Source organism: Echiichthys vipera, assembly GCF_963691815.1.
Source record: "Echiichthys vipera genome assembly, chromosome: 5".
In the NCBI taxonomy this organism is placed as follows: Eukaryota; Metazoa; Chordata; class Actinopteri; order Perciformes; family Trachinidae; genus Echiichthys; species Echiichthys vipera.
The window spans coordinates 21,780,257-21,792,165 of record NC_139830.1 but is presented as its reverse complement, the minus strand read 5'-3'; the positions used below and the strand labels follow the sequence as shown (position 1 = coordinate 21,792,165).

At 37.7% G+C, this 11,909-nt stretch overlaps 2 protein-coding genes across 2 annotated transcripts; one reads left to right on the top strand and one right to left on the bottom strand.

Annotated features, from left to right (window-relative positions):
- Positions 1-335: 335 nt before the first annotated feature.
- On the top strand, positions 336-2,049 carry LOC310946751 (odorant receptor 131-2-like; the record flags this gene model as incomplete). Its single annotated transcript, XM_083913305.1, has 2 exons — positions 336-821; positions 1,573-2,049. The coding sequence occupies 2 exons, from the start codon at positions 336-338 to the stop codon at positions 2,047-2,049; spliced, it is 963 nt and encodes a 320-aa protein (XP_083769431.1).
- A 5,362-nt stretch (positions 2,050-7,411) lies between these two features.
- diabloa (diablo, IAP-binding mitochondrial protein a) lies at positions 7,412-9,336 on the bottom strand (the record flags this gene model as incomplete). The annotated part of the gene is made up of 6 exons (XM_083913304.1): positions 7,412-7,617; positions 7,911-8,007; positions 8,142-8,252; positions 8,522-8,647; positions 8,788-8,899; positions 9,200-9,336. The coding sequence occupies 6 exons, from the start codon at positions 9,334-9,336 to the stop codon at positions 7,412-7,414; spliced, it is 789 nt and encodes a 262-aa protein (XP_083769430.1).
- Positions 9,337-11,909: the final 2,573 nt, after the last annotated feature.

Genomic DNA, 11,909 nt, shown 5'->3' with positions numbered 1-11,909 from the left:
ATACTTTTATCAATTTCTTTTGTCAATTATTTTATCAATTTCAATCTGAAAACGCATATTCTAATAAAACAGTGACCTCAAGAAAACAGAATGAAAAGATCACAGACAACAACTTGGGTTTTGGGGTTTTACTACAAAAATATGAATATATTTATATACATATATTAACAATATAATAGGTTATAACATGAAATGACACAACACCACACTACTAAGATTAAATTGTCAGACACTTTTAATCATAGGTGAGTTAATGGATTTTTTAATGTCTTTAGATCTACAGTTTATGAATTGTGGTAGTGTCTAAAAGATTTCTGGGGGTTTATAAGAGAGTAATGGCGGCCAATAACTCAGTGAATGGTGGTGAATCCTCAGTGGAGATTGATTTTCAGGTGATTTTAGTTCAGTTTTTTGTAGCATCTTTCCTTTGCATCAACTTTTTGCTGATCACAATCTTTTTTTTTATGAATGATTTCTTGTACACATCGATGCGCTACATCTTATTTGCTAATACATTAGTGTCTGATTGTTTGATCTCGATTCTATCAAATATCTTGCTTATCTTGGACTACCTTAAATTGACCATGCAAATATGGTTATGTCTCATTATTTACATTTTGGTAGCTCTATACCCTTTAGTCACACCAGTCACTCTGACAGCAATGACCCTGGAACGCTATGTGGCCATTTGTATGCCCCTGCGCCATGGAGAACTGTGCTCCACTCGCAACACTATGTACTGTATCCTCATCATTCACGGCCTCAGCTCTGTATCCTGTATTGTGGTTGTCTCCATCTTCTTTGAATTGGCATCTCTAAGCGTATATGTCACACCGCGGTGAGGAATGTCCTGTCTTGGGCTTTTTGTCTTTTTCATGGTTTTATTTTGAAAAGTAACTCTCCTCTCGTTTCAGGTCACTTGCCCTTCCTCTTGTGTCACCGGTCTGGTGTTTCCCTGATTGTTTCCACCTGTGCTCCCTTCCCTGGTGTATATATTGTCTTTGTCTTCCCCTGTCACGTCGCCAGAGTATTTCGTCATGTCATGAAGCTCCAGCATTTCACAGCCTTGCCACAGAGTTGCCTTGTAAATTGATAAGTATTGCTTTGCTTGTTTTTCTGTTTCCTTGTATACCTCTGACGAAGAGTGATTTTGATTTTGATAAAGTTTTTTGGTCAGTTGTGAACCCTTTTGTTTTCTAGATAGTCATAGCCCTTTGTTTTGTTCCTCCCTTCTTGTGGAGCGCTTTGATTTTGTAATTATTCTCAGCACAGCGAAGAGTAGAAAATTTTATAGCCTTTTGTCCTTTTCCTCCTCGAGAGTGATTTTTTGTTGTAACGTTTCTTAGTTTATTCATTATTAGACCAGTGTAGAGTTTTTGGTTTCTCCTCCTTCGGGAGCGAATTTCAGTTTCTAGCCCTGTTTGTTGTTTTCTTGTCTATCCTCTGTCTGTTGACGAGTTAGAGTTTAAAGCCGTTTTTGTTGTCACTTACAAGAGTTTAAGATACAAGAGTTTCAGAATAAAAGCTTGTCATACTCGTTCTCTGACTGCATCTGAGTCCTCATTTCGCCAGGCCTTGACAGAATACAAACAATATAGGGTATGTACAGCTGAGGTGTTCATTTTATACAGATGGCAGGGTCATATTTGGTCAGCTATAAATCAGTTTTACTTCTTGATTATGTGTATTACTATTGTATTCTCTTACGTCAAAATAATGAACGTGGCCAAAGCTGCATCAGGAGAGAATAAAAATTCAACACAGAAAGGGCTCAGAACAGTAATTCTTCATGCTTTTCAGCTGCTACTCTCTCTCTTCCAGCTGTGGTGTCCATTCATAGAAGCTGCTGTACTTCAGATTAATTTCATGTTATACATTAATGTCAGGTATTTTAATTACATTACCTTTATTCTTGCCCCAAGATGCCTGAGTCCTCTTATCTATGGCCTCAGGGATGAAATGTTTTTTCATGCACTGAGACACTATGCTCTCTGTGGTTTGTATAAGAAACAATCACGATTTATTTTGATTGATAAATTTAAATCATGATGTTACGCTACTAAAATATATGTTTTATACGTGTCTCTGGCTTTATTTGGGGGGAGTAAATTATAAACTAAATATTATAAATGTTTCTTGGAATGTTTAATGTACATCTGTTATTCATGGACGTGTGTGTGACTATATTGCACGGATGTACTTCACATCCTGCTCCCTGTACATTCAAGTGATCCCCAATCTCATTCTTCAAAACCCTTTATGGCTTTTAAAAGTATGATGATTTGTTTGTTTCATATCAGAAACAAACAAATCAGTCTCCGCTATACTCAAAGAAATGGGACTGTACTATCATTGTAAAACATTACAAAACATAATTTATAGTTGCAATGAGAACTGTCGTGAAAATAAATGTTCATATACAGCATATTTAAATGTGTGGGCGTATCATTAATAGTGAAGCCTCTGCTTTATGCAACCATTGCTCTATGGTTTGTCTTCTCAAACTGTACCCTTGTGAATGAAGGTCAAAGATCAGAAAGTGCTATTACATTTCCTGCCTGGAAGGCAAAACTGCACTGGCCCCACCTTTTAACCCCATTTCTTCCTCACCTCATCCCGGTACTAGATTAACTTAAAAGGTCTGTACTTTTATTTACGTGTGAAAATTTGTTATTAGAATAATTGTAATCCAGTTTTCCAATTATTAAATCCTGACTCGGTGGAAAATAAATATCTGTCATTAGATGCACTGAATTTGTCATTAAGCTTTAAGGCCACTTCCACTGGGCACTTTTTTGGGGGTGCAAAAAAGAGCACATGCTAAGGCCTTGATGCTATATCGTTAGTTTAAAAAGTTAATTTCCAATCAATTTCTTACGGCAATAATGACTAATCATTTGAAGATAGGGGATCAGGGGGATTCTGCTGCTTATTTGGCTCATAATCCTTATGGAGGTTATTGATAGGTTGTTTTCACATGAAGTCCTTTTTTAATGAACCAAACTCTGTCCTTTTAGGGTGTTTAAACACTTTAATGTTGCTGCTGGTACAAGGTGGAACTGGCTGTGATATGTGTAAATAATGAAATAATTATTTACTAGTGAAACTTTTATCTTTAAGCTTTTTTACCTGTAGTTATAAAACTGGCCCAAAATGATGTGAAATTGAATATCTTGTTATATCTTGTATATCTTGTTCCAAGTGAAAACTATCCATAATTCAAAGCAATTAAACTCTAAAGGAATGATATATATGAACAGAAAGAGGACTGAGGCCCAATCATGGCTTAAATGGAAGAGAAATTAGTCATCTTTTATATGAAGTAACAATGTGAAAACAAGAAGAACTGGTTCCCTTTTCTGCTGGTCCCCTTTTGTGTCCACTTAAAGATCCTGTTTCTATTTGGTATCAACATCTGATCTGAGTGATCCGATCTCAGGTATGTGACTCTTGTCCACATTAGGGACTGTCTACTCAGTTGACCCCCTCTACCCGAGCCGAAATACGTGCTAATTCGTGTGACAAAGGCGTCATAAAAGTACACAGCTGAAGGTAAACAAACAACAGAAGGACAGGCACGTCCACAGTCACATACACACGGGGGACCGACGGTCAAAGACAAGCTCAAGAGATTCACGCAAGTATGGCTTAAATGGAGTTTAAAACAGTGCCAGAAAAAAAATGTTTAAAGCAGTAATTCACATATTTTGATATTCTAGGCTTATGTTCGGAAGAAATATAATTATTTTCCATGTAACAGATGCTCATATCTCAAAGTGAAGTATATAGGTGGGAGAGGGTAAAGCTTATTAATATTAGTATTTTTATTTATTTTATTTTCTTCTTGGGCATATCCTCTGTTCAAAGCTTCCCTTTTTTAACTTCATTCAGTTTTAAGCCTAGTTTAAGTTTCTGGCTAAATTCATTACAAATGAGGACCCTCTTGCAGAAGAGAGGCTTTCCTTCTCCAGGGCCGCACCCAAACACCTCACACCAGGTTTTTCTTTTAACCCCACCTTTAGAAACCCTAACAAATGTTCTTAGTTTATAAGAGTTCAAAACTTCATTGGTTGTTGTTCTGTTCATGTGTTTGCTGCAGTTCAAAGCAGAAACAGAGATGTCACACACACTCCATCTAAAAACTAGAAAAAACAATCTTAGTAATGGTACTGGCAAGTAATACGTTGAAAGTGGTGTAATTTAATGTAAATGGTTTACTTAATCCTATTAAGAGAGGCAAGATATGTCAAAACTGAGAAGGGAGGGTGCTCAGGTAGCATTCCTTCAGGAAACGCATTTATCTGAAACTGAACATGCTAAACTGAGACGTGGAGGCGTCAAGCATGTATTTTATTCATCCTGTAAATCAGGACGAGGGACTGCCATTCTTATTTCAAATCAAGTCCAATATGAACACATTTCAGAGAACAAAGACAGGGAAGGCCGATATGTAATGAAAGGAAGGATTAAAGGTCTGATGGTAACTTTCTGTAGCATATATGCTCCTCCTGGGAGTGATTGGACCTTTTCATAATAAAATATTTGATATGATGTCTACTGAAGCTCAGGGTATGCTTATATGTGGAGGAGATATGAAGATAAGATTATAAAAAATGGGATCTTCCACCTACAGTTTAGGACAAAGTAAACCCATGATTAATACAATAAACTCAATAATGAAAGAAATTGACATAGTAGATGTTTGGAGAGAGTTTAATCAAACAGGCCGTGACTACACTTACCTTTCTGCACCTCAATCTACTTATTCAAGGATTGACTTTTTCTTTGCATTTAAAAGAGAATAATTAAGAATTCAGTCATCTGATGTAACAATTGATGTGTTTGATCATGCTCCAGTAGTAATGACAGTTGCTAACAACCGATAACAGTTGGCAATAACCTAAAGTCTACACTATGGATATTGAAATCATATATGAATAACCCTCAGGTAGAAGAGGAGTTAGAAAAGGCAATAGATAACTGTTTTAAAGAAAACAATAATGGAGAAGTGTCTACCCTTTATTTTCTATGTATTTATTTCACCTTCATTTAACCAGGAAAATGCCTCTCTTTTACAAGAGAGTCCTGGCCAAGAACAACAAAGGTAGCACAGTTCCACAATTACAGACAAAGGTTAGAAACAACAGAGAACATATAATTATAGTCACAATAAGAACATCATCAACATCAACAAAGCATGTACAGACAGAAGAGTCTGTTTTCATTGAAAAGAAGGGATTTAAATCTGTTTAGAGAAATCAGCTCCTTCAGCCCCTATGGTGTGGGATGCATTTAAGGCAGTCCAAGTTGTGTTGCTTGATGGGAATATTTGCATGTTTAGTGAGTGTTAACAGGATTTTGCCAACAAAATGTGCCATTTTGTCGATAAACTTTTAGATCTGCGTGTGAACTGTTTTGAAAATGTGACTTTTGAGTGGACCAATGTGTTCAAGTGAATGAGAAAAAGAATATTGGCATAGAGGCATATATCTGGATGTACATGTGTGTGTGTCTGTGTCAGTGGTAGTTGAAAGTTGGTAGTGTGTCTGCACAGCAGCAGATCAATGTCCAGGGGCCTCCTTTACAAAGCTTGCTGCACACAAAAACCTTGCGTAGACAGGCGGAAATGTTCAGTGGCAAACGTTGGTATTCATAGAAAAATTATTTGTGGTGAAGCGTGCGTATTCCTACGCCAACTATCACCTATGGTGACAGGCTGTCACCCCACTGCAGTATCGCACAAGTGTCTGCGCATTTGTGCGTAAATGGGGGAGATAGAGAGAGAGGGAGAGAGAGGTATGCAGCAACCAGGTGGGAAATTCAATCCAGAATCCTTGCACAGATAATTTTCTCCGCTGCATTCTGCTACACCACTGGATAAAAGTGACTACTGTACTTTGCCATGTTGTGGTGGCGTCTCCTGTAGTCTCCTGTGACGAGGTGAAACCGAAATGACTTGAATGCAACTTCAGTTCTATGACTCAGTTGTAGTCCATTGTCACTTAATATTACAGAGTCAATGACAGAATGTAAACATAGTTACTGTATATGTATAGTAAAAGCATGATACGACCATATCACATAATATAATCATCTGGTGGTCTGAAATCTTATGCTTAACTGTAAATCAAAACCCACACTGTACGTTGTAAGTATCAACTGCAGGATTTTGGTAACCTCTTGTGTCTACTATAGAGCCAGTGTTGCAGAGAGAAGGGCTCTCACTGTCTGTTTGTGTGCAGTTTAGTGCCTGGCTGTCATGGACCTGCAGAGGGCGCGGATAGGGGACTCCACCAAAAAGGCAAGTTGCAGTTTACATCCAAACTGTTACATAATATATGTAGTAACGACTTTGAATGAATTTAATAAAAGGTATTAATTGTAATTTTTGGCAAAACATGGATATCTTACACACATCTTTAACCTTGCAGCAGAGAAAATCGATACAATCACCAGTTTCGAGATTACTGTCAACAATTCAGTATCAGACCAAAGTGCTCCTGTTCTATTCCTGAGTTATGCAGTCCTTGACAGGGAGTGGCTGGGGGACCTAAACTCTTACATGGACACAAACTGAGAAACTTGGGGAAGGGGGTTAGAAACACTTTATCTGAAGCTGAATAGTCCTTTTTATTGTATGTCTGTGATATTCATGGATTGTTCATAATGATTACAATCTGGGTTGTGCATTATTTTTCTATACCACCACACAAGTTGTTCATCCTTAGGACTGTGAATGTTCAGTCCCAGCCTGGTCATTGCGTACATGAACTGATGAAGCCTCTTGGATGAGAGGTGAAACGTTTTCCTAGACGAATAACCAGTCCAGTTGCTTTTGACTGAAATTGCTTTTAGGTTCATCTTTAGAAAACTTTTCAAAGGCAAAGAAGTAAATTGCTTCAAACCCTCTTTGTTGTGATGTAGGAGAGGTCAGCCGTAACCACAAAGCCATATTACACTTATTTAGGATCCTGTGATATGACAAGGATCCATCGCATAAATACTAAACTAAATACTCAAAGATTAATTTGGTTTTATGAAAACTTTATTACAACAAAACTTACAATAAACAACATTGTGATCAGATGCTGGATAAGCCCTACCACAATATATAGGCCTGCTATAGATTTGATAATCATTTTCCTGAAACTCCAAAAGCAGCTGACATTCACTAATCAAATAAATAGTCTTAAATAATGAGTTATACAACATTAAAGAATTACAAATTGTTAGCTATTTATTTCATTCCGTTTTCAAATTCAGATCTTCTCTGTGTGAATGCAAACATGCAAACATCTTCGAGGCTAAAAAAAAAGAAGGTGGAATAATAGGGAAATCAAACACAGAAAGCTCAAAGCTTTCAAAGGTGAAAATATACACTTATTTTTTGCAATATCTCTGTCTATTTGTTTTAGTCCTCTCGTAGATACGCCTCATGAACCTCATGCCCCTCACTATCCTCTAGAAAGGCAGCATATTCTGCCATCCTTTGGATCTCTTCTACTTTAGTCTCGGCCAACTTCTTGTCTGCATCCGCTGACAGTTTCTGAGCTTCCCCCACCTGCGATTGGGCCACCTGAATGTTTGTCCTCACTGTGATGGACGCCTGTTCGGCTCCTGGAAACACACAGATGCAAATACATTTTTAGTCAAATTGTTGAGAAAGTTCAATGGTTGACATAACACCTGCTTAGGTTAAAACATTTGATGTTTGAGTGACCTTATGAGGGCAGTGCTGTCCACTCCATCCATTTAGTTTAAACTAAAGCTCTACTGAGTGAAAGCATCTGATCTGTACATTTTCAAGTGTTTAGGATTTTAATGCCCTCATTATTCCATCATTATAAATTGAACAGTACTTCAGCAAGCATTGAGAGATACAGCTGTACTCAAGCACACATTTTACAAACCTGAATTATGTGCTGCCTCAGCTGCCATTTTACACAAGTTGACAGCATTGATCCAAGTTGACTCAAAACGTTTGCATTCATGTAGTCTGTCACTTATCTGTTCAGACAAAGAAATGAGACAAATGCAATATATAAATGTATATTTTTTGATTGTTTGTTTTTGAAAAGAGTAAATGCTAGAAAAAAATATGCTAAGGGACATTTAGTCTGTTTTCAACAACACAAACTGACCTCTGCACGCTGGCCATTGATCACCTCCAGAAACGAATCCTTCTCTGCTGGGGTCAGCTTTCCCAGGGTGGCTAAATACCTTTTTTGGACAGCAATGCGTGTGTGCACAGCCTGTTAGCAAATTTGTAAAATGAAAGTCTGTATTTGTACATGTTCAAACTGGAGTCATTATAATAGAGGTATTATCCTCACCATGAAATTATAGAAAGATGTAGAGATTCAAATAATGCTAATTTTGTCAAGTCTATGTCAAAGTGGACATTATTGAACTCTTCTCACACTAATGTTTAATGTAGTGTGGGAGTATTTAGTCCCAAGTGATGAATTACACTGCAATTGTAAGCTGTGAATAAAATGTTTCACATAAGGTGAAAACCTACCTTTGAGTAGTCTGTAAGGGCATCTGTGAGAGCCAAGGTGGTCTGAGAGAGGAAAGTGCTTGAACTGTCTGTAACCAGCGAGGCTGCTCTTCTGATCAGGGAGTCAGGAGAGAGGTTTTCCATTTGCTACAGAGAAGGGGCAAAATATTCAGTGTTTAAACTCCTTCATTCAATGTCTCCAAGTACTGTACAAAAGATGAAGAACCAGAACAAACTTTTTTCCAAAAGGTTGTAATTCATTGGTCTCCAGTGACAGACTGACCCACCTGTTTAAAAGGGATAGCATGAATCCCACGTCCAACACTTAAAGGTGCTATGCTCTTGTGTCTGAACGTCTGTACTCCAGACTTCCTGCTGCATAGGACACTCTTAGAACTGCTGTAGGAAAATGAGGACAGAATAAGAACAGGTTATTAGTCATGATCATTAATATTTTAGCTCAAAGTTGTTGAGGACTGAGATAAAAATCTTCTGGTTTGGATTTTCTTAATCTTCAGCCAATGTTTGAGAAGTAAAACTTTAAGTTGATGTAAACAAATATTATAATCTCCTGAAAATGTTAAAAGCTTGTTTAGAATTTAAAAAAACATAAACAAGATAGTTGCAAAGCTTCAATAGGTAACACTGTAGCAGAGACCGATGTTTTCCAAGTTATATTGCTTAATATTACTGGCCTACCTTAAGAAACGGATACAGGCAGCTCCTTTCCTGAGTGCACTCTTGTTGGTTCTCAGCAGTAAAAAGTCTGTCTGATTTCTCAGAAGTCCTCCAGCAGCATGGCTGGCACACATTGAACACTGACCAACAGCTTGCATTTTGCAGATTATTTGATCTGCTGCGTTTGAAGATATGATGGATGTAAAATTAGTTTCTAACTATAGATTTTCTGTTTTCCACAATTCAAACTAATCTGCTGTACTCTCACTTGTCTTTGTAAAATCAGAAAAATTGTCTTGTTCAGTGCTTGTAATCTTTCAGTCCGCTCGACAATGACCAACTGTCATGTCCTGCAGGTATTTGTAGGGATCCAGCACCATTTCATTGCGTAAAACACATTGATCTGTTGACTTTGCCTGCAAATGTGCGTATACGGCATTATCTGAAAAAACCAACAGGGACAGGTATTACGTGCCATTTTTTCTATTTCTCTCTCTCTCTCTCTCTCTCTCTCTCTCTCTCTCTCTCTCTCTCTCTCTGTATTAATGAGTGCATAATGCCCACATCGCTATGGCACAGACCTGGATTAAAATCAGTAAAGTATCCCTTAATGAATAAATGGAGCTCCAAGTGACAGTGATCCTCAGTGTGTAAGGTGTCAGTTTTTAACGCCACAAAATGCATTACATTTTCATGCGATGTGATGAAGAAAATCTATTATACCATAAGCATTTTGACTGGATGTATATATTGCTTGTTTTGTATTCATCATTTGTTTTGTGTAAAATATGCCAGAGCAACTTCTCATTTAATGCATGATTGTTAAAACTCAAACAACACGACTGTAGCCCACTACTAATCTCTGCTAAAGGCTAAATTAGCTGCTATAACACATTCAAATCACCGACTGAACGGTTTGTATTTGAGTTGCATTGTGGGTTATAAGAAGAATATGTGTAATAAAAATGATGATGTCTCTGATTCTTCTGCATTGATTTGGATCTTTTTTTCATATCCATCATCTGTCCGATAATTAGGGATGGGAATTGATAAGATTTTACTCATATCCATGCCGGTATTGATTCTGCTTAACCTTTCTTCTGGGGGAAAAAAGTAGCCCTTCTAAAACTGTTCTGCAGTGAAGAAGAGAATATTTTATCAGAATTTATGTCCATTCAGGTTTTCTGAGTTAAAGAAAAATCTGCTTGCTCGGTTGGGAAGCAGCGGCACTTGTGCATGGTTCTTCAGCGATAATGAGAGACCTATCTCCCAGCCCAGAGACTCTCGACTTCACTTCATGCAACTGTGGCCCTTGGCCTGTTTAAACTATGGGCAACATTCACCTGGAATTTATCCCTGACATGCCCCCAGCATGGCCCCGACATGGTCATACTGTGGCACAATGTCAATGGAAAAGTGACTGGCCTTGGCACACTCCAGCTCTGTAGTGGAAAGATAGTTAATTCTGATTCCAATTTGTTGGATCTTCTACTGCAGGGGTCCAGTCCTGGAGGGCCACTGTCCTGCATGTTTAAGTTTTCTCCCTGCTCTGACATACCTGATCCTAATGATGTGCTCGTTATCAAGCAGCTGAATCATGTCACAGGTTGGAAAATTGTTAGAATTAGGTGAGTTAGAGCAGGGAGAAACATAAAACATGCAGAGCAGTGGCCCTCCAGGACAGGAATTCTGCACCCCTGTGCTACTGGAACAGGTTCTCAATTCCCATCCCTACAGATAATGCTACAGGAGTGCTGGATAATACTAAAGGGTGCTCTTTAGATGGCATCATAAACATCATCATGATGCTATAATGGAGGTGTTATTGATTTCCATTTTATACTAAAGTTTTACCTTCAGACAGCTTAGAAGTAAGAGCATGAGAATTTGAATGCACACAGTACTTATATTACAGTGGTTTACAGAAAATATCTTAGTTTTATTTGTCACTTCTTGTGTCATTTAATATTATACTTTTGTTCTTGCTGCCAAAAGTTTGGCAATATAATCTATTCTATCTGATAGCAGGGAAATGTTATCTGCTGAGATTGCACCCACTGGGGTTCAGAGACAGAAAGTTTGTTTTGAGCTCAGTTTTTGGTCCAATCACCTGCAGTCCTGATTACTGACGCAGAACTTGCGTAAAGAGCTGACGAGCCCCAGTGAGCTGGTCTCAACAAAGTCACCTTGTTTGCCAAACAAATGAAAACGTCAAGTTGTGCAATTAGACACAGGAACTTTAGGTTAATAATCAACCAGTCTGTTAATTAATAAGCAGGGGATATGTGATAAACTCCCTAACCGTGCTCTGGAGATATCACACAGTACCTCATTTACACTACGGAAACATCTCTTCATGGGTTTCATCATCTTCTTCAAAACAATACTGATATTGCACCTGAAGGTTATGTCTCTATTATAAAACATTATGCAGTGGATCCCCATGTTTCGTGTCAAATCAGTGTTTTCTAACACCTTTAGTTTGTTCACCTTTTGCCGTTCACAAACATCTGAGCAGCCTTAAACATACCTCTGGTTGCACTACCGCATTGTAACAAAAATATATAATACATTCTGTAAAATGTAATTAATCAATATTGAGATCATAGTTATTTATCACAATATTCATTGATTTTAGGGACATTATATTTTTATTGGATACATTTAAATAAAATGCACTGCTTTCACTAATCTACAAATCTTTGAATCGAAATGAGACTTTATTCACCTG